Consider the following 24366-nt stretch of genomic DNA (forward strand, 5'->3'; position numbering starts at 1 on the left):
AACATATATCGAATGCTTAGAATACTAAGCGTTAGCTATTTCTGTTAATGTTCTCAACACCATCAGCATCTTCTGAGCTTGGCTTTTGATATCTTGCCCTAAAAGCTTTCTTCCTTTGATGCAATAGTCAGTCTGGATCAAATCTTCTATTTTAAGTCATTTGATCATTTGAGTGGAATTTACATGTTTCTCTTCTTCGAGGCACATATGTTCAGGGGATCTCTTTGTTTAGAGACCTAGGCAGACACTGGCGGATAACCGCTCCTTGCCTGTAGGGAAGAGAGTGCCTCAGCTGGTACTTTCTTTAAGTCACCAGTTCTACCTTTTCCTTTTTCCCCACCTTAGCCCAGTGACTCCCAGCACTCCCGGGAGCCCGCCTGTGAGCCCTGGGCCCTTGTCTCCAGGAGGCACCCCGGGGAAGCACATCTGCGGCCACCATCTGCACACAGTGGGCGGTGCTGTCGAGAGGGACGTGTGTCATCGGTGTCGGCACAAACGGTGGCACTTCATAAGACCCACCAACAAGTCCAAACAGGGCCATGCAAGGCGTCAGGGAGAGGTCACCGTCCTCTCTGTTGGCAGGTAAGATCCCCGTGGATGCTTTGGGTTTGTGAGACATGCTTGCTGTGGTGTGGATTTGTGCATCCTGTTAAATATAGAGTATGTCCTAAGCCTGGCTCGGGTTCTAGCTCTGGGCTTTTTAGATGTCTTCCGCTCTGAGGCCTACATTTTTCCAGCAGCAGAAGAATCCTGTGAGGTGGCTATGCTAGATCAGATGTCAGGTGTGTTTATTAAGGTAAAAAAATTAATTACTTGCCGTATTAGGGTTCCCCAGAGAAACAGAGCTGATAGGATATGTGTGTGTATATATATATATATATACATATGAGGAGATTTATTATAGGAATTGGCTTACACAATTATGGAGGCCAAGAGGTCCCATAAACTGCCATGTGCAAGCCAGAGAACCCGGAATGCTGATGGTGTGATTCAGCCCCATTCTGAAGGCCCAAGAACCAGGAGGCTGATGTTCGAGAGCAGGTAAAGAAAAAACCAAATTCTTCTGTCCTGGGCTTTGTTGTCTATTGAGTCTCTTAAGGGATTTGAGGACACCCACCCTCCTTGGTGAGGGCCATCTTCTTTACTCAGCCTACGGACTCAAGAGCTCATGAGTCTCTCCTGGAAACACCCTCACAGATGCACCCACAAATAATGTGGTCCCCATTCTCCAGACATCTGTTCGTCAGTCGGGTTGACACGCGACATTTGCCAGCACACTTGTTCTTATAGATGAAGCCCAAACCTCAGCTCTACACAGAACCAAAGTTTGTTTTCCGCTTGTGCGGACCACAGATCAGTGCGTGGCTCTTCAAGCAGCCGTCCAGAGGCCCAGGTGCTCTCCATCTCGTGGCTCCGCCACGTTGGCCGGTAGAGGGAGAAAGGACGAGGAGGACTGTTCATAAGAGGTTTGATGAGGGAGGCCTGGAAGAGGCACATTTCATCTCGGCTCCCAGGCTGCTGTCTAGACTGTCTAGACCTCACTTCCCCGGCCGTCCCTCACTGCCGGCTCGCAGGGAGAAGAGACGAGGTGGAGCTGGTCCACTGCCCAGCAGTGTGTGCCGTGGACTGCCACGTGCATTCCTGCGACTGTGTTCTTTTCGGTCCCCTCCCTGGTGTCCTGGCTTTCCCAGTCCTCCGGTACCGTTTCCTTGGGGCACCTCTGCGATGTGGAGCGCTCCCAGTTCCAGCGATGAATGCGTTTGTGTGGGGAGTATTCGTGCAGGGGATGCTTCTGCGGTGTCCCCTGCATCCCAGGCAGGAACCGCCTGGCGAAGGCTGCGTTGGGAAAGGCAGCAGGAAGTAATGGTGATGAGCGCGTGTGCTGGAGCCGGGCGGGGGGAAGCAGGAGCTGACAGTGCTGCATACGCGGTCCTGAGTTCTCTACGGACACCCTCTGGGGAGAGCAGCCTGAACTCACAGCATGTCCTGCGTTCGCGTGCTGGCACGACCGCTTCCAAACACTCATGTCTCTCTCTGCCTTGGTTTCCCCCTCTGTAACACGAGGAGGACTGTAACACTCACCTCCCTGGGTTGCTCAGAAGATAAATCAGTTGACTCACGGAAAGGTCTTAGGCCAGTTTTTGGTACTTACTGTGCACTCAGCTGTTGGCTACTCTCCTTATTGTTATTTTGATTCGGTCGAGTTTTATCCTGTGTTGTACAAGCAACGAGGAGACTGCAGGGCTTTTCCCACTTACAGCAAAAGACTACAACTCATGACCACACTGTTTTATTAAGAAGCAGAGTCATGGGAATTTGTGAATGTGGAATGTAATGAGAACCTGGGGCTTGTTTAGACAAAGCATATTTTGTTTGCTTTAAAAAAAAAATCTGCTGAAATTTTCATCTGAGATTCAGCATGGCTCTTGTAAATGCCCCAAATGCAACTCTGTTTCTTGGACGTAGAACACTGTGAGCGTTTAATTATGACTGGCTTCTCGCGTTGCTTAAAGGGAGACCTCCATTTTGACTGAGTGGATCTGGGGTTACAACTTTTCCCTGATCTTTCTGTTACTTCCTCAGAGGCTCCCTCCTCCTTGTGGTTGGTGAGCTCATTTGGGTGAAGAAGGAGAATGTATTTTCTTTAGATAGTTTTAAGGGACTTTTAGAACAGAACTAGAGAGAAGCTATTATGAAAGACTTTGGTCCAACTGAGTAAATTTCCTTAATTTCTCTTTGAATTCTTAATGGAAATCTCTTCCTTAATCCCTTAACTTTTCCCTTAATCCTTACTGAAAATTAACCCACATTTGCTTAAAAAAATAGTCAAAAACTGAACACACACAGAAAGCCTCCTGCCAACTGATGCTGATAAAAGCCATGGTTGGGGCTGTTCTGGCCGTGTGTGTGCGGAGATAAGACGGTCTGAGGGGTGCACTTGAATAAGGCAGCTCTTGAGTGAACCTTCTGCTTGCATCAGTCTAACTGCAAAGTAGCTGTGCCTTTAGCCCGCCTTCTGTGGTTAAAACAAGCGATTGTCAACCCATGTCCTTGTTGGAAACCACAACCCTGAGGCTGTTTAAAATTTGAGTCCCCAGGCTTTCTAATGCATTTTTCATGCTCTATAAAGTATCCAGCATAGTGTGTAATGTGTGGAGGGAAAGTCAGCTAGAAAGTTTGGTAGAGGACAGGGGCATTTGCTGGGTAGGAATGCCCCCTCCCTTATTGAATAGGGCATTTTTCATTGGTGTCCCAACATTTGGCCGAGTTCATTTGGAATCCTCTAGACTTTTAACTCACTCTTGATTCTTGTTTCCTGGAAAAGCAAAACCTGTCACATCTGCTCTTTACCCCCTCAGGTTCAGAGTGACAAAAGTGGAACCCAAGTCAAATCAGAAGGAGCGGAGAAGTTTGATGTCAGTCAGTGGGACTGAGAGCGTCAATGGAGAGGTGCCTGTGACACCTGTGAAGAGAAACCAAAGTGACACAGAGTAGCAGGTGAGTCGTAGTTTGGGTGACATGGGGGGGGGCACGGTGGGGAGAAGGTGCTGAGAACCTCCTTGGGTGGGTGGGCAGGTAGGAATGACTGGGCAGGGAGTGAGAACTGGTAGGGCCATAGGGGACTGAATGTGATCACTCGTCTGTCTAGAGCTTCTGGTAAAGAGGCCACAAACTTGGGTGCCTCCAGGGGCCTGGCCTGCGTGAAGATGAGAGAGGGTTACTTACGACCAATGTGGAACGGTGGGGATTGTGGCAAACTAGAAATCCCCCAGCCCATCCATCGGGCTTACGTTACCACAAGGCAGAAGGCTCTTAAGCATTGCTAGATCTTACGCAAAAAAAAGATGGAAATCTAGACTTTTGAAATGTGAAATCACCACCAGTTTTTTAAATGTTGGCAGCTTAATGAAATGTGCTTTACAAAACCCTGCAGGCCAAATGAAATATAATCTTGTCGTCATTTCTAGGAAAACTGTGATTCGAAAAAGGCTGGAGCATGCAATCTAATGCTATTTCCTTTAATTGAGTTGGAAACCAGTTTTCTTTGATGTGCCACAGTTCTAAAATAGCCCCACTAGGAATATTACTCTTCCAACCAAATATTTTGAAGTGATCTAAAATGCAAAAGCGAATGCTTCTTGGTTGGGCAGTTTTCATTTCGGAAGATGGTGCTTGCAAAAGAAAAAAGGCTTGATAATTGGATATTGGCTTCGCTTTCATTTTACTCTTTTCTTTCTGTTCTGGCCTGAGGAGTGTTCACCCTTTTCGTGTTTCTTATTACGTATAAGAGGGAGAGGGTGAGGACTCCGGAGTGATTATGCTCTGAAAACGCCACTGGAACTATCAGAGCCTGAACAGGAAGGCAGAGGAGGTGACACTTGAGGAAGGGGGGGGGGGCTGGGAAGGTGGACTGGCTGGGTCCTCGAAGGTACGGGAAAGAGGCAAGGTTGAAGCTGAGCCCGGGAGTCAAGTGCGGTGTGGCTGGTGTGGCGGAGTCTGAGAGGAATGGCTTTCAAAGCAGCGTCTCTGATGATCTGCCCAGGCCCAGAGGGGTTGAGGATGATCTGGAAGAGTTGCGCCCCTGAATTCTGTAGGACAAAGGGGTTCTGAGAGCTCTCAGTGTTTGTTCTTGCAGTCTTGCGTCTGGGAAGATCTGGCTCCCCTGAGTTGAGGAGCCAACTAGGGGCTTTCTTTGAGGAAACAGAGCAGAAAAGTCTATCTTCGACTTCTTAGCCAGTTACTGGTGCCCAGGGAAGGGGACCAAGAGAGATTTAGGAGAAGGAAGAGGAGGGTGAAGGTAATAATAAAAGCAACTGATGTCAATTCAGTCTTCTGGTCTTCTGGGCATTGCACTGATACAAATCTCGCATGTCGCCGTTATCAACATCTCTTAATGGGGTGGATACTATAATCCCGATTTTACAGATGAGAGAACTAATGAACAGAAAGGGTAAGTTACATGTTTAGGGTCACTGAGCTAGAAAGAGGAGTGGATTTGAACCTAGGTCTCTGACTTCAAGGCCAGCTGTACTCTTCTACCATCCTAGGTTGCTCGTGACAAGGCAGCCCTAGACCCACGAATGGAGGGCATTTCCACCAAGTGATCTGGAACCTTGTGGTCTGATATGGTAACCACTAGTCACCTGTGGCTCCTTAAATCTAAATTAATTAACATTAAAAGTTTAGTTCTGCAGTTGCACTGGTCCCATTTCACGTGTTCAGCAGCCGGAGTTGGCTAGGGTCTGCCTTATGAGACAGCACAGATCCAGAACATTTCCTTCATCTCAGAAAGCTTTATTGAACAGAGTAGATGTTACGTTAGGGATTCCAATTCAAATCCTGAGTGACTGTGGTAAGTAAGAGGAGCAACCTGATTAAAGTCATGAGGCCTTTAATCCTGAGAAGAGAAGCATCTGGCTGCCCAAGTGTGAGGTGAAGGAGGCCCAGCCCTCTGAGCTGCAGGGGACAGTCTGCCTCTGAGTCATCGGCCCGGCCGTGTGTCAGAGTTGGAGCAGACCACGTGTAAGAAGACACTGCCCTGCCTCCGGCCTGCCAGGTTCTGGCCTCCACTGCCCAGAGAGAGAAGCACTTGAGCTCTGAGAAGGTTAAAAGAAGTAGGATTGCTCAGCTGGTTTTCTCGGTCCAAGTTCTTCTGTATCTGACTCTAAGAATTTGATTCGATCATCTGAAGTCCTGACCACGTCTGATTTACAATTTGATATTCTCTGGATTTTGCATTGCATTAGATCAGAAGATGTAGTCTCACATGCTAGCTTTACCACTTGGAAATTGTACTTTACTCAGTTAAGCCCACTTCCACCCGGTTTCCTTGAATATGACATAAGGATATTAAATTCACTGATTTAAGGCAAGTGCCAACAGAATGTGTGGCATGTAGTTGGCTCTTGGTCGAGGATAACTGTATTGTGTTAGCTCCTGAATGACCTTAGAAAGGGGGGGTGGATATTCTGAGCCTTCGATTATAATTAATTTTGAATTAAAAATAAAAATTTTTTAATGGAAATTTTCCAACAAACTCAAAGGTGGAGAGAATTATATCGTGGATGCTCATAGGCCATAGAATAATTTCATTATAATACCTGCTGTGTATTGAGTGTTTCCTATGTACTCAGCAGTCTTTGAAAGGCACTTTCCATGTATTGATTTAATCCTCACAACAGCAATGGGAAGGGACTAGTTAGTACCCTGTTTTGCAAATGGAGGTGTTAAGCACAGAGAGTTGAAGCAACGTGGTTGTTCAGAGTGGCAAGAGGCAACAGGAAGGATAGAGTTGAGAGCCCACCCTGGGCAGCCTGGCTTTGGGAGTCACAGGCTTGACCCCTCATCTGGGTCTGGGCAAAGCAGATCCCGCGGTCAGAGCCTGCTGGGGTTGAGATCTGCTGAGTGGCCAAGTCAGATGACCGCAATAGAGAATAGACTCTGAAAAAGAAAGGGAAGGAATATTCATGGGCATTTAAAAAACTTACTCATTAAAATTTTTCTTGCTAGGTGTCTTTACATTTCTCATCCCCCCCAAAAGAGTATGTTTTGGGTATTTAACATGACTTGATTTTCCAGGAAGACAAATCCTGACATTTTTCTCTCTGGGCCCCAAATCTCTGGTTCTGGGCTGAATTGGAAGATTAACCCTAGAATATAGCTAATAAAGTAAGACAGGACTGTTATGCATCTTTCATACAGTCTTAAGATAGTTCTTAGAGTTATATTTTTTCCTGAAAAATGCTTTTAAATTTGGATTTTTTAGTGTAGAATTGATTTAAATAGTCACATGCAAAATCATATCTACTCATTGGCTTGGCCTCTTTCTTTTTTTTAAATTAGAGATCGATACTGGAAACTAGTCTTAGGATTTCTCTTTCTCTCTCTTTCCTTCTCTTTTTTAAAAAACAAAATCTGTTGTTTGGCATCTCTTCTTTCCCTTATTCTTTTCCCCCTGTTTCGTTGGCCTGTGTTTTTTTGTAGTTAGATCTCACTTGCTCTCTGCCTGATTTATTTTGGCAATGCAGTTAAAATGGTCTCTTTTTTTTTTCACAGAAAATGTGTTTTGATTTCTTCTCAGAAGAATAAGCTTTTGTTCTTTGAAGTTAAATAAATCAAATTGCTTTCAGCCTCCAAATGCCACTGCCTTGTCTTCATGATCACTGGTCTTTCACTTTTTAAAAATGAAGCTGTGGTAAGCATTTGGTATCACACGCTTCTGCAGTATGCGCTTCTTTTTGCATCTTCTGGTAGGATCTCATTGAGGCATTGATTTGGGAAGTGTATGTTAACAATATTTTTTACATCAAAATAAAAATGTATAATATTAGACATGGCTTTTTATTTTATACTGTTTTATTACTGAAGTGATACTGTTCATTCTTATCTTAGTAATTTATTATAAGGATTAAAAGCTGGGTTTTAAACTGTTTAGGTTTCATTATGACTGTGTCACTTACGTCCAGGGGTTTTAGGCAAATCGCCTCGCCCCTCCACGCCTGAGGGTCTTCATCTTTACAAGGGGGTTGTTGGATTTCAGGGATGTAACATAGACATGTTGTTTTTAACTCTGTCCTTGGTACAGTTAGTATGTACTAAATAGGCACTATTAGCAATAATTTTCATCCCATTCTTGGTGGTCTTAGTTATGCACTAGCCCATTCCTCAGACGTCGACTTGAGGTTCTGTGAGTCCCTTCTTATTTCTTAAGACTATTAGAGCTTTGGATTCTCATGACATTTTAACAATTGACATTGGGCAGGTCCCCTAGGAGTTTGGACCATTCTCTTGCCTGTGCCAAGAGGCCTTCGCCATCCATACCCACTCCCCTCCTAACGGAGGTGGAATCAGAATTAGTAACAAGGCCTTTGGAAAGTTTGCCGGCTCAAGTTCTTTGTGCTGTACAGATCAGAGGGCTGGTTAAATTAAGAGATAGTGTGGACTGAGTTTTCTGAGCGAAACTGCTATGCTGGACCTCTGTCCTGGGATCAGAATCTTCTTTTTGCCAAGACTCGTTCATGGATCATGCTCCCTCCCTCCCAAACGTCATGGCCGGTCACAAGGTCCGCTTCCCTGACCTTTGGTGCCTTCCTTTTGAACTCCATGATGGGGGTGTAGTGGAGGGTCCCTGTGGGGGCTCCCCTGAGGTTGGGCTGTATTATTTGCATGACTTTGCATCACGGTTCTTTTGTTAACTCTCCAAGAAAGGAGAGGATGGTGAGAAGCTTACGGCACTGCCCACTAGCTAATATTTTTCTCCATAGCGTGTATTTTTTTCGGGGCAAAATGTACATTTTTTAAAAAGCAAGTTATCTCAGGTTGATGGAAGCCCCTTAATTTGATTCACTGGTCTTCAAGAGCAATGGCAGAGAAATTGATAAGAAGAAAGTGTGCTTTGAATAGGCAAGAGGTAGGAACACCTGCCTTAATTTGCAGTTGCTGAGCACATTTCTATAGGGGAAAAGCAGTACATGGGTTGATGCCTGTGTTCTTATATGGGAGATCACTCCCGCTGAGCCCACCTTCAGTGTGGAAGTGGAGGGGAGCCAACACCCGCCCAGGACCTGAGTGAGGGGCCGACATGTCAGTGCAACCTTATGGGTAACAATCTCTCCACTCTCCCCGTGACAAATGAAGGGCGAGGCTCAGAGGGATGACTTTTTCCCAGCTCTGGGGGCCAGGCAGTGACAGGGCTTAGATGGACAGAAATCCACATTGGGAGCTAACATGCTCAGTGGCTTTGGAGTTTGAGGGAGCTTTGCTTTCTCTGAGTGAAAAAAGTCCTCATTCGATTTCTTAGCCCAGGGGCTCAAAGTAGCTATCATGACAGTGTGATCGGCCTTCACCAGGTGTGGCCTTCTTTGGTCTCCTATGGGGACCGTCTGATGTCATTGGGCTATTAGTGCTGTGCCTGCGTCAGTTCAGTTCTGTGAGCAATTCTGTTTTCTTACAGGTAGATTAAGATCGTAGACTTTGAGTTCTCAGAGGAGCTGCGATTGCTAATTCAGATCAATTCAGATACAGTTACAGCTTCTAAAAGTATTTATGGAACCCCTACGATGTGCCAGGCGCAGTGCCAGGCCTGAAGGACGCGGAAGTAGACGTACAGGGCCGTGCTTTCTCGGAGCTTCGGTTGTAGTTTTTACGTAGACTTTGCTCGCTGTGCCTCCTCACCCCTCCGAGGCATCCCCTCCTTTCGGAGTAAGGAGGCCCTTGGAGGTTATGTACGTTGTTCAAGGTCATGCTGCTGGTGGACTCCAGAACTTGGACTTCCTGACGGTTCATTCCCCTCACTGTCTGTGGTGAATTGGTTATTACAAGTGTTTGAACTTGAATTACTTTTTTTTTAAGATTTGAAAAATAAGACATGCACACACTAAAATACTCAAGTAGCATAAAAGCCCTGCAGGGTGAAAACTAAGCCTTAAGAAAAAAGCAAGTCCTCACCCTATCTACAGCCCTTCTCCCTCACCGCAATCTCGAAATCTCCTTCCCAGGAGGGAGCCATGGTTACTGGCGTCCTCTGTATCCTTTCTGGATTATTCTATGTGTATACATAATTACGCAACACACGTATGTACGTCCAGCTCCCTCGTGTGCCCTTCCTCCAACGAGAACATGGATGCTTTTGTTGAAGTTGATGACTAAAAGCTTCCGTGGGCTCTCGAGTTTTTACCACCCCCCGCCGATTGAGCCCTGAGGGGTGAAAATGCTGGACATGTTTTTAAAAAGCTGTGTGCCCTGTTTGTCATCGGGACTAGCTCCCAAACATGGAAGGAGATCATCTGAGCGGTTTCGGTGGGCCCAAGAACCTACTTCACTGTCAGCAGCTGTGCTGTTCTCTCAGCGTTCTTCGTCCACAGCCCTGCTGTGACACACATACTTGTCAGTCCTCTCAGGATTCGGACAGCGGGGGGTCCGGGACATTCGCGTTGGTTTGGCTTTGGTTGCCCCCCGAAGCCAGACATCTTTCCCCCGCACGCATCTCCCTGGGCAGCACCTGTTCCAGGGCCCTTCCTGTTTCCTCCTATTTTTGACCGGAAGTTGACCCACTGACCCCCCGTTAACTCAGCTCCTCTTCTTCGGGAGCCTGGCAGCCCTTTGACAGGACTTAAGAAAGAGGGGCTGTGAGCTCTGTCCTTTTCAGCAGAGACACTGCAGCATGGGAGGCTCCTGGAGGCCCTCGGCAGGGGCAGGCAATGAAAGGCTTTCAGGGACATGTTTGCCTAGAACTAGAAAGCAAAGGGAATCAATAGTTATAACCAGGACTTTTATTTTTCTGAATTTAGAACTCAAGGCTTTGAAGCTGCCAACCTTAAGCCCCTAGTAAGTCACAGTGCCTGTGTTCTGTAAGTACAGGACACAAGATGCTGAGGTAACTCCACAGAGTAGGTTCCAGAATCAGACTCCTTGTGCTCCAGTCCTGGTCTGTCCCTTGTTAGCTGTGTCTCCTTGGACATCGAAGCCTCTGATGCCCCAGCTTCTCCATCTGTAAAGTGGGGATAACGGTAATAATATCACCTGCCTCATAGGGATGTTGTTCCTCGGCACTTAGTCGGTGCTAACTAGGCAAATGCTGGATATTAGCAATCTATCAGGCAAGTCCTATTTAGCAAATAAAAGTGTGAGAAGGTCATGTTTTTGAGATTCTTAATTTTCCGGCAGCACAGAGAGCCTGGGTGAGACATGGGTGTTATGGTGGTGTTCATCTGATTCTCACGGAGAGGCTTACTGACAGCCAGCGAGCTGAGCCTCTGGCTCACAAGCCGGTAAACGCAATGTCTGATTCATCTGGATTCCTTATTAGAAAGAGGTGGGACTATTCAGAGTCCTAGGGTCTTCTACCTGTAGCTTAGTGTGGACGTGGAATCATAGATGTATCGAGACTAATAAGGAACTGCCGAATTGCATTTAAGTCATTCCCAGGGGAGCCCTGGTTTTTCCAGATACAGAGTAACTTGATGTCAAGTACATTTCACTTGGAATAAAGTGCTCTGAATCTCCCCATCCCAAGGGCTGGTAAATCACAAGCGTTCACGTATTGTCACTTGGGAAACGGCACTGTTGCTAAATATATGAACACGTTTAAGTTGCGAGGGGTATAATAACTTAGTAAAGAGCAACCTCCAGATTTTTGGTAAGATCCAGATCTAATGTCAGAAGTTTCAAAGCTAGAAGGTGTGCAAAATTTCTTATTGGCTTTATTCAATAAAGAAGATAATATAACTTGTAAGAATATATATTTTCTCTCTATGCTACTTAAAAAAGCTATTTCCATTTTGAATGGAAAATACCTACAAGCATTTTTATTTTTCCTGCATTGACCTACGTACGTTAAAAAGTTGCTCACTATTGATAACAAAAAACTGAAATTTTGATTATTAAACCCCTTCCCAAATTAGGGGTTGTAATATGGTAATGTGTGATACTATAATTTATAAGAAGAAATATACAGCTGGTCCCCATTTCTTGTACAGAGCTAATAAAACTATTGGTATTTCTTAAGGGATGAGAACCATAAAAGTCTTTTGTTTTCTGTTAATGAAATGACCTTGGGAAAGCCCCTAGGTAACTGAAGGATGGGGTGGTTTGCCAGGGAGCCAACCATGTGTGTAGAGGGCTGGAACTCTTCCCCCACCTCCAGAGAGGGGAAAGGGGTTGGAGATTGAGTTCAACCACCAGTGAGTGGCCAGTGACTTAATGCCTCGTGCTTACGTAATGAAATTTCCATAAAAACTCAAAAGGAGAGGACTTCCAGGTTTGTGAACCAGAACGCTTCCCCATGCCATCCTGCTGGGCCCCGTGCGTGTCCAGGACCCAAACTCCACAGAAGCTCCTTTGTTCGGGACCTTGCCCTGTGTATCTCTTCGTCTGGCTGTTGACTTATGTCCTTTAATATCCTTTACGATAAACCGGTAATCTAGTGAATAAACTGGTTATCTGGACCCCATGAGCCAGTTTTGAGGGGGGAACCTCTGACTTATAGCCAGTTGGTCAGAAATACAGGTAACAGTCTGGGCTTGTGACCAGCTTCTGGAGAGGAAGGCCGTCCACTTGTGGGGTCGGATGCTATCATTAGGTGGCTAGAATTAAAGTTGAGTTGAATTGTAGGACACCCATCAGTTGTCTGAGCATTACTTGGTGGTGTCTGAGAAACCCTGCCTACACACACACACACACACACACACGCACTGGAATCAGGTGCAGAACCCTTACAATGCATGAAAGACACAGTGGTCAAGAAACATGGAAAATGCCAAACTTACTAATAATCACATGAATATAAATTAAATATTGAGATCATTCTTTGCTTTTCTGTCGGCAGAGATGAATGCTAACACTAGCAAGACGATATAACTTACATTCAGAATGAAAGGGACATGGTAAATAATTATTCATATTTATTCATAGAATAAACATGTATAAGCCGAGACCTCCCAGGCCAGCTGGTTCACACGGTCTCCAGGGGTAGTACTCGGTGTCCAAGAGGGTGGAGGGGGATGGGCGTTGTCACACACCCGAGTAGGGACACTACTTTGGTACCCAGAGGCAGAGCGTCTACTCTGTATCATTAGACGGGAAAGCAAGTTGTAAAATACCCCAGTTTTGTTGAAGAAATGATACGTGGCTCATCTCATTTTGTTTTAGATGGAAGTCGATCACTTAAACTTGCCTCTGTAAGCTCCAAGTGCTTTGTGATTTTAGACCATGTCTTCCCACCTTCTGTCATGCCTTCAGGTGACCGTTTGAACATGGTTGGCCCTCAGCAAGTCCATGACACGTGTGATGCTGGCTTACTCATCTGGTCCCTAAGATAGACCTCTGCAGAGGAGCTGAACGCTAGTTCCAAATGATTAGGAAGGAGGTTAGGAAAGGATTCTGTAATCCAGAAATTTGGTAGTTCAGGTTACATTAAGATTTTTAAAATTAATATTTCGGTCTCATATTGCTAAACTACAAAATTTTGCAGTTCTGATTGAGTTGCCGAGATTTTTATTAATATTTGAGTCTTTAAATGTTTCTGTCATGTCTCTTTCCTCCTCTGTTTCTTTCATATAGTTTTTGACCTCAGCTGACTTTGTAGTGTTGTGTTTTGCCCTTTGGAGGTGAATTTAATTCTTGCGGTTATTATCAGTTGACAAACAGTACTGAGTTTTATCTCGTGCCTTAAACCCTTATATATGCATAAAGACATCCTGTAAGAAAGCAGCGTCCTGAGCCCCAATCCCATCAGTTCTGATTAGTAGGTTGCGGGTGCAGGCCGGAGAATTGGCAGTTTTCATAGCGTTTGAGTTGCTTCTCAGCTAGATTGGCATGAGTCTATCGATCAGCCTAGATTATCTTTCTAATAAACATGGAGTCTTTATTAAAATAGGAAGGCATTAATATTAATTCATAAAATTTAATGCACGATTTAGATCAGAGCAAGATTTAAAGGACTACAAAACACCAAGTACCTTCTGGTATCTTCCCATTAATCTACACCTGCCAAGATGCCACCCTATGAGACAGCACCGTCTGCATATTTTCAGCAGCTGGAACCTGCAAGCCCATGACCACAGAACGTTGAGTTAGAGCCTGGCAGAAGATAATCCTTTAACTAAGAAGTTCGAGTCTCGAAGGATCACAGATTACTGGTGAAAGATCACATACGTGGTGCTCTAGGCCTTTGAGTAGGAATATTACTGTCCTACTCTTCACTCTTGTTTCTGTGAACAACTTTCCCCATCTATTTCCTTTAAATGTGTTCTAGCAAATTCTTAATCCAGCTATGTGCCACTGTAGCCTTGTATCTATCCAGTGTCGTGCCATGTCATTCAAGGTGCACTTTGGATCTTCTCATGGCCCGATCCTTTGTAGAATATAGGTTTTCAGCATCATTTCTCTGTTCCTGTGTAGCCGCAAAGATGACCTCCCTAGGGAGTGGCCTTGCCAGGGTTTCTATTTCTGCATTTCTCTTCTGTTGCCCCCACACAGGTGGGGGACAGGGAAGTGAAGAAACCAGAAGATTTCAGTGATGCTGTGGACCTCTCCGTGGTGACCAGTGCGCTGGTGCGGTTTGGGGATGAGTGGGTGGGTTTCCAGGTCCGACTGCGGGCTGCGGACTTGCTGCTTCGCCGTTACTAAGTGTGTGGCCTCGGCCAAGTGATTGAGGCTGGAAGCCTCAGTTTCTTCCTATGAAAATGGGAATCGTCCTTGACTCATAGAGTCATTGGAAAGATTGAGTTCACAAATCTGGTGTGCTAAGCGTGGCAGCGCCTGGCACATAGAAACACTCTGTAAATGTCAGCTACTGTTGTTATTAATCAGAGGGTGTTTTCCTTCCTTGACACCTTGTCCTTGGAGGTCTTAGTGTCCAATGTCTATTAATCTGCTCAGGAGTCTAGCTTTTTAATACATGTTTCAATTTTTTAAAGGGACCAGATAGTTTTTTCTGGAGAATTCTTTTTAACAAGGCACATATGTGTCCTCATCAAAGATACATTGTATTGTGGCTTCTGTGGAACCATAATCTAATCATGGCATTATGGCTTTATCTGTATAATTAGAATGACCTCTTCCTTCTTTCCAGATAAACCTTTTTTGAGGTTCTTAATTTCTCTGCATCAGCCTCATTTTATGAGGGAAACAGTCACACTGGGAATTTCTGAATCATCTTTTAAATGTAAGGAAGTTTTGTTTAATTTCTTCCAGCTTGAGCACTCGCAGGTAAGACCGTAATCACCGTATTTCCCCAGAGAGAGGAAAGGGTCTGACTTGTTCAATATGGTAGCTCCCTTGGTGATGGGAACTGAGAACGATGGGTGGGTGGAGAATGTTCTCCCAGTCCACCCACTGCTGCTGCCCTCCCCCCTGGCTTTTACGCCAGCCCACACGTGGTTTCTGATTGCTGTAAGACCTTAAGGAAGGCACCCGTTAATATTAATGTGCTGTGTTAAAGAAATACCATTTAAAAGTATGTGTTTGTTTATCAATAGGGATATATTCACAACTGTTGGATGCAATGAGGAGAAATTTAACAATGCGGAAATGCACCTGTGAACCCCTCCCCAGCTGTAAGGTCACAGCTGGAAGTTTGAGAGCCACAGAGTATGTGGTGTCTTCTTTCCCCTAGATTGTCATTCTGATAAAAGAGGTGTTTCCCTGGAAATGGAGAGCAGCTAAGCTGGTAAAGTGCTGCCTTTTGATAAGCACGTGTTTTTGAAGAGGGAGAGCCCAGAGCCGCACCTCGATGCTGGGGTTTTAGAAAGGTTAACTTTCTGTTTTCTGTTTAGTGTCTAGTGTTAAGGGTGAGGACGTGAAGCAGCAATTTGTATTTTTCACTTCCTCTCGCAAACTGCGCCCAGTGCAGTTTTAATCGGCCACAGAAGGCAGCTGTTGAAGCCAGCGTGAGCGTTTAGGGCGGTTGGAGGGCGGTAGCGGTCGCATGGCCCGGCTTTGGAAGCACACTGACTGCTGGCCCTGGGTGAAACATTGTCTGTAGGTCATCTTTTGTAAAACCAACACCCTTTGAGGAAACGCTCCAGAGCGCACCAGAGTTCTTCAGCTAGTCATGGGGGTCTGGATTAGAATCCCGGCGTCCGGCTCCAGATCCTTCCTTAGCCCAGCCCTCCATCTTGCCCGCTCTTTAAAGTCTGTTAAATCTGTGCAAAGAACTCTAAATGGGAAGTTCTCCTCCATTGGATCAAAAACTCTGACTGTGATGGAACATGACATTCTAGGCCTGACATTCCTTGACCTTGACCTTCCTATTTTCCTTGATGCAAAAAAGTCTAGGTCTAAGGGAGCAGATGATAAAAGGAGGAGATATAAAAATAGTTGAACACCTGTTGTGTAGATAATGGCCTAGTTTGAAGTTTGGCTTTGAAAATTCACTCCTCATTTTTTTTTTTACTGTTCTGTCTTTCAGGACTATTTTTCTATTTCTCCACCTCTGGCTTTTCTCCCTTTTCCCCCTGGTGGCATCTTTCATCCTCATCCACTCTCAAATGAAAGTATTCCCAGACTTGCTTCTGTTCCGCTTTGCAGTACAAATCTGAGCTTCGGCCACGCTGGGCGGTAGCAAGGCGGGCAGAGAATTATTGTCTCCATTCATAATTAAAAACTCCATGCCTGCTGTTTTAGGGGACAGTGTTTTATTTCCTTTTTAGCGAAGGGGATAAGGATCCTTTACCCAAACTTTTTAGTTTGGGCAATCTCTCTCTCTTTCTCTCTCTTCCCTCTCTGTCTCTGTCTCATAACTATGATGAATATTCCAAATGATGGAATGACAGAAAAGGATAATATGAATACTGTTACACTCTAGATCTTGAAGAAGGAGCTGTAAAATAAATACAAAGTAACATGTAAATCAAGATATCTCTCTTGACTTTTTCTCTTCTATTCCTGCAAGTTGGCTTCATGCGGTTTTGTTTAGCGTTTGTCGGCAGACGGGAAAATGCTTCGTTCCTTAACTTGGTGCAGGGCGGCCTGCATGGTGTGTATGCTTCCACACACAGGCAGTGCTAGAATCTCAGTCCTGCCTTGAGTTATCCCCATCTTCAAAATAGGACCGCACACGGGGACACAGCTGTCTGTCCCTTAGATGAGACATTCGTAAAAACAACAATTGAAAACAGCTTTGGAAAATAAAAAAACTGTTTTCGGAGTATACCAGGGGGCTTCCTTTGTGATGAGAATGTAGGCAATGAAGGGGGCCGGCTGTTAGAACTGAAAAACACAACCCCGCCCTCAAGTTACAAGGAACACCGGAGATCGGAGATGGGCCATCTGGTCACTGCGCTCCTGTTCGCCCCTGAGATCCCAGCCGAGATGCCTCGTGCGCGCCGTAGAGACCCACGTTAACTGTCTGGTGTGGCTTGGGAAAGACACCTTATCTGACGCATAGAACTTCCATTGTGCCTGAGCACGTTTTCCCTACCGCTCCTTCCTTGGCAGAATGTGGCCGAGGAGTTAAAGAACACGTTCCCGGGAAGAAGGGTTACGTGACTCAGGGGAGAATGCTCAACTAGTCCGTCACTTTAGAAACTCCTGTGGAATTGGACAGATACCCTTAGTCCACCGTGGCTCTCAAATTTTCTTCTTTCTCGGTTTATAAAACTTTGATAATGAGGTCCTTTTGAAATTGTGGGACTTACATTTCTTTAGACTAAATTCTAGAAGAGATGTGTGCTGGGGATGGAACACAGTGGGGTGGGGTGAGGTGGGGTGAGGATGGATGGCAATTCCTCTGTGTTTTTAACTACCCACGCAGGTTAATATGTGATACGATGTTTACCTTCTGGAAAGCTTTACCTTTGTGTTTTCTCTTGCAGGGGTGACTTGATTTGAAGAGTTCTAAGACACTGAAGACTTACAAGATAAGATGTTGCCTGAGGAGTTTTTAAAAATTTTTATACAGTTTCTATTGAGGGGCCCGCAGACATGGGGATAAAAGCTAAAAGGGAATATTTGTGCTATGCTGGATACAGAATTCAGTTTGCTTGGAAACAAGTTTTGGGTTAAAAAGTCTAATGGAAAATTTATTACATTTCCAGTGAAGAAAAGAGCTCATTTTTTTCAATTTTCCCCAACCACCATACCTCCCAATGCCCCATCCCTGGCCTTGGTACACCTTGCAATTTTTCCAGCATGATCACTCTGTGCAGGGGAACTATTTGTGTGCGGTCCAAGCTGATGCTAGGGGGTGTTGATGTGTTAGTGTGTGGGAGTGCGCACACACGCACACACATCTGGGTGCACGTGCCTCTGTTCTCCCAACCCGTAGGTCTCATTTTGCAACTCGTTGCAAGAAGATCCTCTTGCACTTTAACTGTTACAGAAGATAAAGATGAAGCTTCCGTGGTGAAAGGTCCCTGCAGATAGTCTGGTCTAGCCCTGAGAAATCAGCCCCCCAGGAGGTCATGGAGTCAGATGGAACCGGATGCCAGACTTTGCATCTTGGACCAAGAAGTCAACATTAATTCACCACCACCGTGCCACTCCTAGGTCGCTGATAAAATATTGAGAATATATATATTTTTTTAAACTTGCACTAAGCAATTCTTACTTAGTCCATTGAATAAAGGGGGACAATAGTTTCAAGTGACTAAAAACTAAACAACAAAATGCCTGTTTTGACGACCCAAGGCCAAAAGAAAACAAACACACCCAACTTCCCCTGTAAAATGGGCCCGTACCGTCCTCTGGCCTGTTTTCCTTCGACACTTCCTATTTCTCATCTTGCAACCGAGGTTCGTAATTGAAATGATTCTTGAGGGTTACGTTTCCTCTGGAGCCTGGAAAACCCCACTTTTAGGTATTTATATGTTTAGCTATACAGTGTACGAACCCCCATGAGAACCAGAGGGGGAGATAGTTAGCGCCTCTCTGACCGTTGTGGGTGGGGGGCTGGGAGCCCCCACTTACAGGTGGGTTTCCAACCCCTGCCCCCGGGTCAGTGTTGGTGTGGTTGGTATGGTGCCCGGGGCACTTCTGTTCTCTCAGAGAGAAAGAGCATCTTTCTCATTTCACCCCTACCGAGGATTTCCATAAAAATGTCATTTAAGGTATTACTGTAAATTTACTCATTCCATTCTGTTTCTGGCATCAAACTACAAATTTCCAACCTTTGAAAATGAATGGTAGGTCCAATTTCATGTGAATTTTTTCTGATAACTGATAAGAGCTGTGTATGTGTCCCTGTATCTACACAGCGGACTAGGGGCAGTCGGCATGGAGAGAAATTCCACTGGCGTCCGGAAAGGAGCAGAAGACTTCTGGGGGTGCGTATTAGTGTAAATACTACATGTGCAGTCTAGACCAATAGCTTTAGTTAAAAAAAACAACATCATTTTTGGCTTGAAAAATATAACGCCCTCAAATGGTGAGGGACAAAACGTAAGATATTCTTCAGCTTTAATTATTTTTTAATTTTATTCAGGTCAGAGCACTTTTTTTTATAGCAATACAACAGGCAAGAGAATACTCAAAAATATTTAAAATTGTGTTTATACCAAGAGTACGTTTTAAATATTTTCTAATACTTGAGCAGTTTTTGTCTGGCTGGCTTCCAAACATGCCAAAAGTTAAGCATTCAATATTTTAACACATAAGCTTTTTACTAATAAGAGTTCTTAAGTGTTCCCAAAGCAACTGATGTTTACAGGGCTTGTGTTTTTCTTCCTTCTGTGGAAGGACTGGGGTCCACAGCAAACTTACTATACAAAACACTAACGATGGGCTGACTTCTGGTATACCGAGTGGGTTGGCTACCACCTTGATGTAAAAATTTGTAAAGGAAATTTTTCACCATTTTGAGTGTCAAATGTATTTTTAACTGTCTGGTTTGTACTTTTACGACTTTTGTACTACCAAAGCAGAGTTAAAAATAAAAATGTTAAACACGTTGTGCTGTTTTTTGAACGGTTCACCTTGTCAGTGCCTGGTCGACTGAAAATGCGATTGTGGTGGTACGATTCATATTGAGACTTAGGTTACCGTGCCTCGTTTCTGAGGTCTGAGTCGACCAGGGATGATTTGGCGGACTCCCCCCACGGGATGTCAGTCCCCCCTTCCCCTCCCCAGTAACCCCACTCCCTACCACCTGATAATTATTTTTAAAATTCAGAGCCCACTTCGTGCAGAAGATTGCAGAATCGGTACAAAGGGTTTTTTGTGCCCTACACCCCCGTTCCCTTCGCGTTAACATCTCGCATCACCACAGACCAATGATGAAAACGAAGACTCGAACCGCCGGTACGATAGTACTAACTAAGCCCCCTCTTTGTTCGGATCCCACTAGTTGTTCTGATTATGCCCTAGGATCGCCCATTGCAGTTAGCTGTGATGGTCCCTCCTCTTTTTCTTGGGGTTCATGATGCCATGATTTACAGTGTGCCCTGCTGTAACTTTGTAGAATGCCCTTCAACTTCAGTCTGCCAGCTACTTCCCCCGATTCATTGGGGGATTTGTTATGGAAAGCATCCGCCGAGGTGACGTGCCCTTCCCACTGCATCACAGCAGGGAAACGTGATGTCCATACCTGTCACCAGTGGTGATAGCCTTGATCGTTTGGTCAAGGCCGTGGCCACCAGCTTTCACTTGGGTCTTTCCTTTTGCAGTTAATGTTGAGAGGAGATCCTCTGGGATTAGGCAAGTATCCTGTTTCCACTTAAGCTTTCACCTATTAATTTTACCATCTGTATTCGTTTCTTAGGCCTTGTGTAACAAATTACCAGCAACCGCAGAAATGTCTTCTTTCACAGTTTAGTAAAGGCCGGGAGGCTGCGTCCGAGGTGTCCGCAGGCTTGATTCCAACTGAAGTCCCTGAGAGCGAATGTGTTTGTGCCTCTCGCCGAGCTGCTGGCGGCTGCTGGCCAGCCTTGCGTCCCTTGCCTTGTGGCCACTCCACTCCCAAGTCTGCCCCTGTCTTTCCACGTGTGTGTGCCTTTGTCTGCTCTTCCCCTGGGGATGCCAGTCGCTGGATTTAGGGCCCATCGCATCCAGTATGCTTCATTTTAACTTCATTACATTTGCCCAGACCCCAATTTCAAATAAGATCCCATTCCCAGGAACCAGGAGTCAGGACTTCAATACCTCTTTCTAGGGAACACAACTGAACCCACACCACCATCCACTGTGGATCTTGCCGGCCACAACTATGACTGTGGGAGGGGCTCCTGCTGTGTCCTTTGGATAGAGCTCCATGCTCTTTATTCTCCTTCCGTCCCTCCCTTCTCCCCTCCTTCTCTCTCCATCCCTTCCTTTTTCTTTTACCCTTCGGCTCATTCTCACTTCGTGGAACTCGAGATGCTCCAGGCTCATCTTGTCATCTTGTATTTTCCTCACCTCAGCCCTAGGACTGACCACGAACCAAGGAGCCCTGATTCCTTTTTACTGTAGAATTGGGTTTAGAAGTAAAGTTCAGGGGGCGCCTGGGTGGCTCAGTCGATAAGCGTCTGCCTTTCGCCCAGGGTGTGGTCTCACGGTCCTGGAATCGAGCCCCGCGCTGGGCTCCTCCGCTGGGAGCCTGCTTCTTCCTCTCCCACCCCCCCTGCTTGTGTTCCCTCTCTCGCTGCCTCTCTCTCTGTCAAATAAAATAAAATCTTAAAAAAAAAAAAAGAAAAAGAAGTTCAGGACTGCTCATGGAAGCAGGGGCATCACCGCTTCTAGGCTTCCATGTGTATATACACATACACACACATGCACACCCACCCACTACTGGCCCATGTGTGCACACACACTTCGGTTTCGTTCTCTGTAGAACAAGTGCAAGCTGGGACTGGTACTCTGACAGGAGTCTAGCTCATTCCAAACTTCCTGCTTTCCTCGTTTATAATTTTTCTCCTACAGGGAGAAAACCTGGCTCTTACCGTCTAAAATCTTTTTACGTAGTTCCATCCTAGCACACGTATAAAGTCGTTTGAATACAGAGCCCTGGGAGAAACACATGTACCAGCTAGAGCGTAGTGTCTGCGTACAGTTCATCCAGTTTCCCCGCCTTGCGGTAGCAGCGAACCCTGTGCGCCCGGGACGTAGGCCAGCTCCCTGGTTCCCCACCCCTCAGCGTGGTGATGTGATTTGGTTTGAACAGAGTCATTTGTCATCGTCGGCATGCCATCTTTCCTTTACGTCCTGGTTAGAATTTCTAAAATTTGTACACAGCCAAGTTCACTCTGGTGCCTCCTTGGATTTGGCTTTTGGATTTTCGTGGGATTCTGTTGTTGTGGCCTTGAAAACAAGATGATCAATGATGGCTTATGTTAAGGAAGTGGAAAAGCTGCCTTTATAATTTCAGTTTGTGAAAACTGAGAAGTTCAGAATGTATGCAGTAGGGAGAATGTTAGAAATTCCCTCCAAATTCCTCATTTTATAGTCAGAAGGGGTCACTTGGGGTGATGGGGTTTGTTCTTAACTGGTCAGCCTTTGTTTTATTAAATTTATTTGACAGAGAGAGAGAGAGAGCACATGGTGGGGAGAGGGGCAGAATGAGAGAGAGAATCCGAAGCAGACTCTGTGCTGAGCGGGGAGCCTGGCGCAGGACTTGAATCCACACCCCTGAGACCATGACCCAAGCCGAAATCAGGAGTCACAGGCTTAACTGACCGAGCCACCCAGGCGCCCCTAATTGGGCGGCCTTTGATCCTCCAGCACAAGGGCCCTGCAGAGTGGGTGGGCCGAGTCCCTGGGCTTTCATGCCTCTCTCGGCTTTTAGGGGAGCAAGGAGCCATTGGACGTGTGGTGCCTGCGGCCGTTTGGTTCCATGTGAAGGCAGAGCCCCAACCTTGCAATGTCAGCTTGAACAATTAGCTCAGCTCTCTCCTGGCACCCACAGGTCCCGAGTGAATTTGCCAACCGGCCGTGGCCTCGTGCGCTCCTGCACGTCCTCACAGCATCCTTGGTATCTCCAGCATCTTCCACCCTAACCTGGTTTGACAAAAAGGCGAGGAACCCTTCCTTCTCTCCCATTGAGGACAGCAGAACATTAGAGGCTAGGAAGCAGGGTCCCATGATTCAGTCCTGGTCACGGAGGGCTTGGCTGTGATCAAAGGGGACTGTTTTGCACCCGAGGTCCTTGCCCGTTTCTGGATCCTCTGACCCTCTGTGGAATAGATTGTTCTACCCAGGGCTTCCTTTGCACATTCCTCATCTTCCCAGACCCGTTCTTCAGGACTGGTCTTAGATCTTCCTGGGGGCCCCTAATCGTCACTCCAAAGACCTGTAAGGACCCCTGGGACTTTGGCATTCAGGGATCAGCGGGCGTCCGGACCTGCTGTTTTTCTGCCTTGCACAGAGCCAGCACTCGCCCCCTCTGCTGGCCAACTGGGAGAACTGCAGGGAGCAGGGTTTCTAAGGTCCCCCGTCGGTCGTTTTCTCAGGGCCTGGCGCGCAGAAGGCATTCATGATTATTTGCTGAATGAATAAATAAACAAAAGTCAACCTTTAAAAATGAAAGACTATCATTAGCTATTTTATGGGAATAAAAATGCAAGTTTGGGTTTTTCCTCACCCATTTCCTGACTCTGTCAATTTGTCTTAATTTCTTTCTCATCAGAAACCAGTTTTGTACCCGGGAGTTCAGGTCCCTGCAAGTGTTCGCTTGTGTGTTGGTGGGAGCGACCAAGTTCCAGTCTGGAGGAAACCCCGTGCCCCACACCATGGAAGTGGTGTGACCTGAAGCAGTGTGGTCATGGAGAAGTAGCCCAGGCTTTCCTCTTGAGTTTGAATCCCGGCTCCGCCACTCAGTGCTGTGCGATATTGGGAAAATTACCTAACCTTTCTGAGCTGCAATGTCCTCATCTATAAAATGACCCCTCACAGGGCAATGAAAGGGGTAGAGAAAGCACGCAAGTCATGGTGCCTGCTGTGGTCTGCGTGTCCTCCGGGACCCAGGGCGCTGCCGCTGTAAGCGGCCACACAGGGTGACTTGGCAAAGGGTCTGTGTGCGCCCGTCCCACCACAGCTGACCAACGTGGCCTGTGAAGCGGCCCGACCCACAGCTTGGTCCAAGAGTGGAGCTGAGCCAGTAAGTGTGTTGCTCTGCCGGTGAACCACAGTTAGAGTTCAACACCTCCCAGAAGAGCCACAGGATGGGGAAGGGTCCAGGGTTTGGGAGGCAGAAGCCCGGGGCGGGGGTGGGGGGGGGGATCTGAGGATGAAGAGGCAGCGTGTGCAGAGGCAGCTGGGGCTCGGTCGGCCCAGCACCTCTCCCTTCTGCGAATGATGTCTCCTCCTTTGGAGAATTCTTCCCCTCCCTCTTAGACCCCAGTCGTGTGCCCGGCTCCCCTGACGGCAGCCGGGCTGGCCCGAAGTGGGCACGGGACACCCTCTGTGACCCAGCCAAATGCAGCCCCTTGGGGATGTGTGCCAGCTGCCGCTGGAGGAAGTGGCTGAGGCTGGAGGCCAGTGGAGGCCACGTTCCCTGCTGTTTGGAAATGCGTGAGGAAAGGAAGAGACTTCCCAGCGGTTGCCACGTTCACACATGCGGGGGGAAGAGAGGCAGTCGTGGTCGCTTTCAAGCCCCAGACTCCGTGGTCCCTGAGCACCGGCGGCCCTTCTGAGTTTCATGAACATTCCAAGGACACTCCTCTTTTGTCTTACCTCGTGTGGGTTGAGTTCCCAGCGCAGCAACAGCGACAACCAAACCCCGGGACTAATGCACGTATTCACAGAATAGATACAAGAGGAGCTGCAGAGCCACGTGGGTAGGGAGGCCCTGGCATCCGCCCCCGCTGGGATTTCCCAGAGCTGCTTGGATCCGAGGCCAGCGGCGGTGGCGTCTGCTCTGAAATGCCCTTGCCACCCTCTCCCCTTTATTGCTTTAGAATAACCTCCCAGAAGAGTTCAGATTTGGCCTTTGGGTGCCTCTGGCCATCTGTGACCTTA

The 24366-nt window shown here is 46.6% G+C and overlaps 1 protein-coding gene across 1 annotated transcript in view; it reads left to right on the plus strand.

Moving 5' to 3' along the window:
* Positions 1-19398, plus strand: part of RELL1 (RELT like 1) — a 60799-nt gene extending 41401 nt beyond the window's left edge. The window contains exons 5-7 of the mRNA XM_045816351.2: positions 346-582; positions 3360-3498; positions 17316-19398. Coding sequence (XP_045672307.1) covers positions 346-582; positions 3360-3495 — 373 coding nt within the window. The 3' untranslated portion in view covers positions 3496-3498; positions 17316-19398. The remainder of the gene's footprint in view (positions 1-345; positions 583-3359; positions 3499-17315) is intronic.
* The last annotated feature ends 4968 nt before the right edge of the window (positions 19399-24366 follow it).

This window comes from Ursus americanus, chromosome 8, assembly GCF_024610735.1.
Source record: "Ursus americanus isolate L20-20 chromosome 8, mUrsAme1.1.p, whole genome shotgun sequence".
Lineage (NCBI taxonomy): Eukaryota > Metazoa > Chordata > Mammalia > Carnivora > Ursidae > Ursus > Ursus americanus.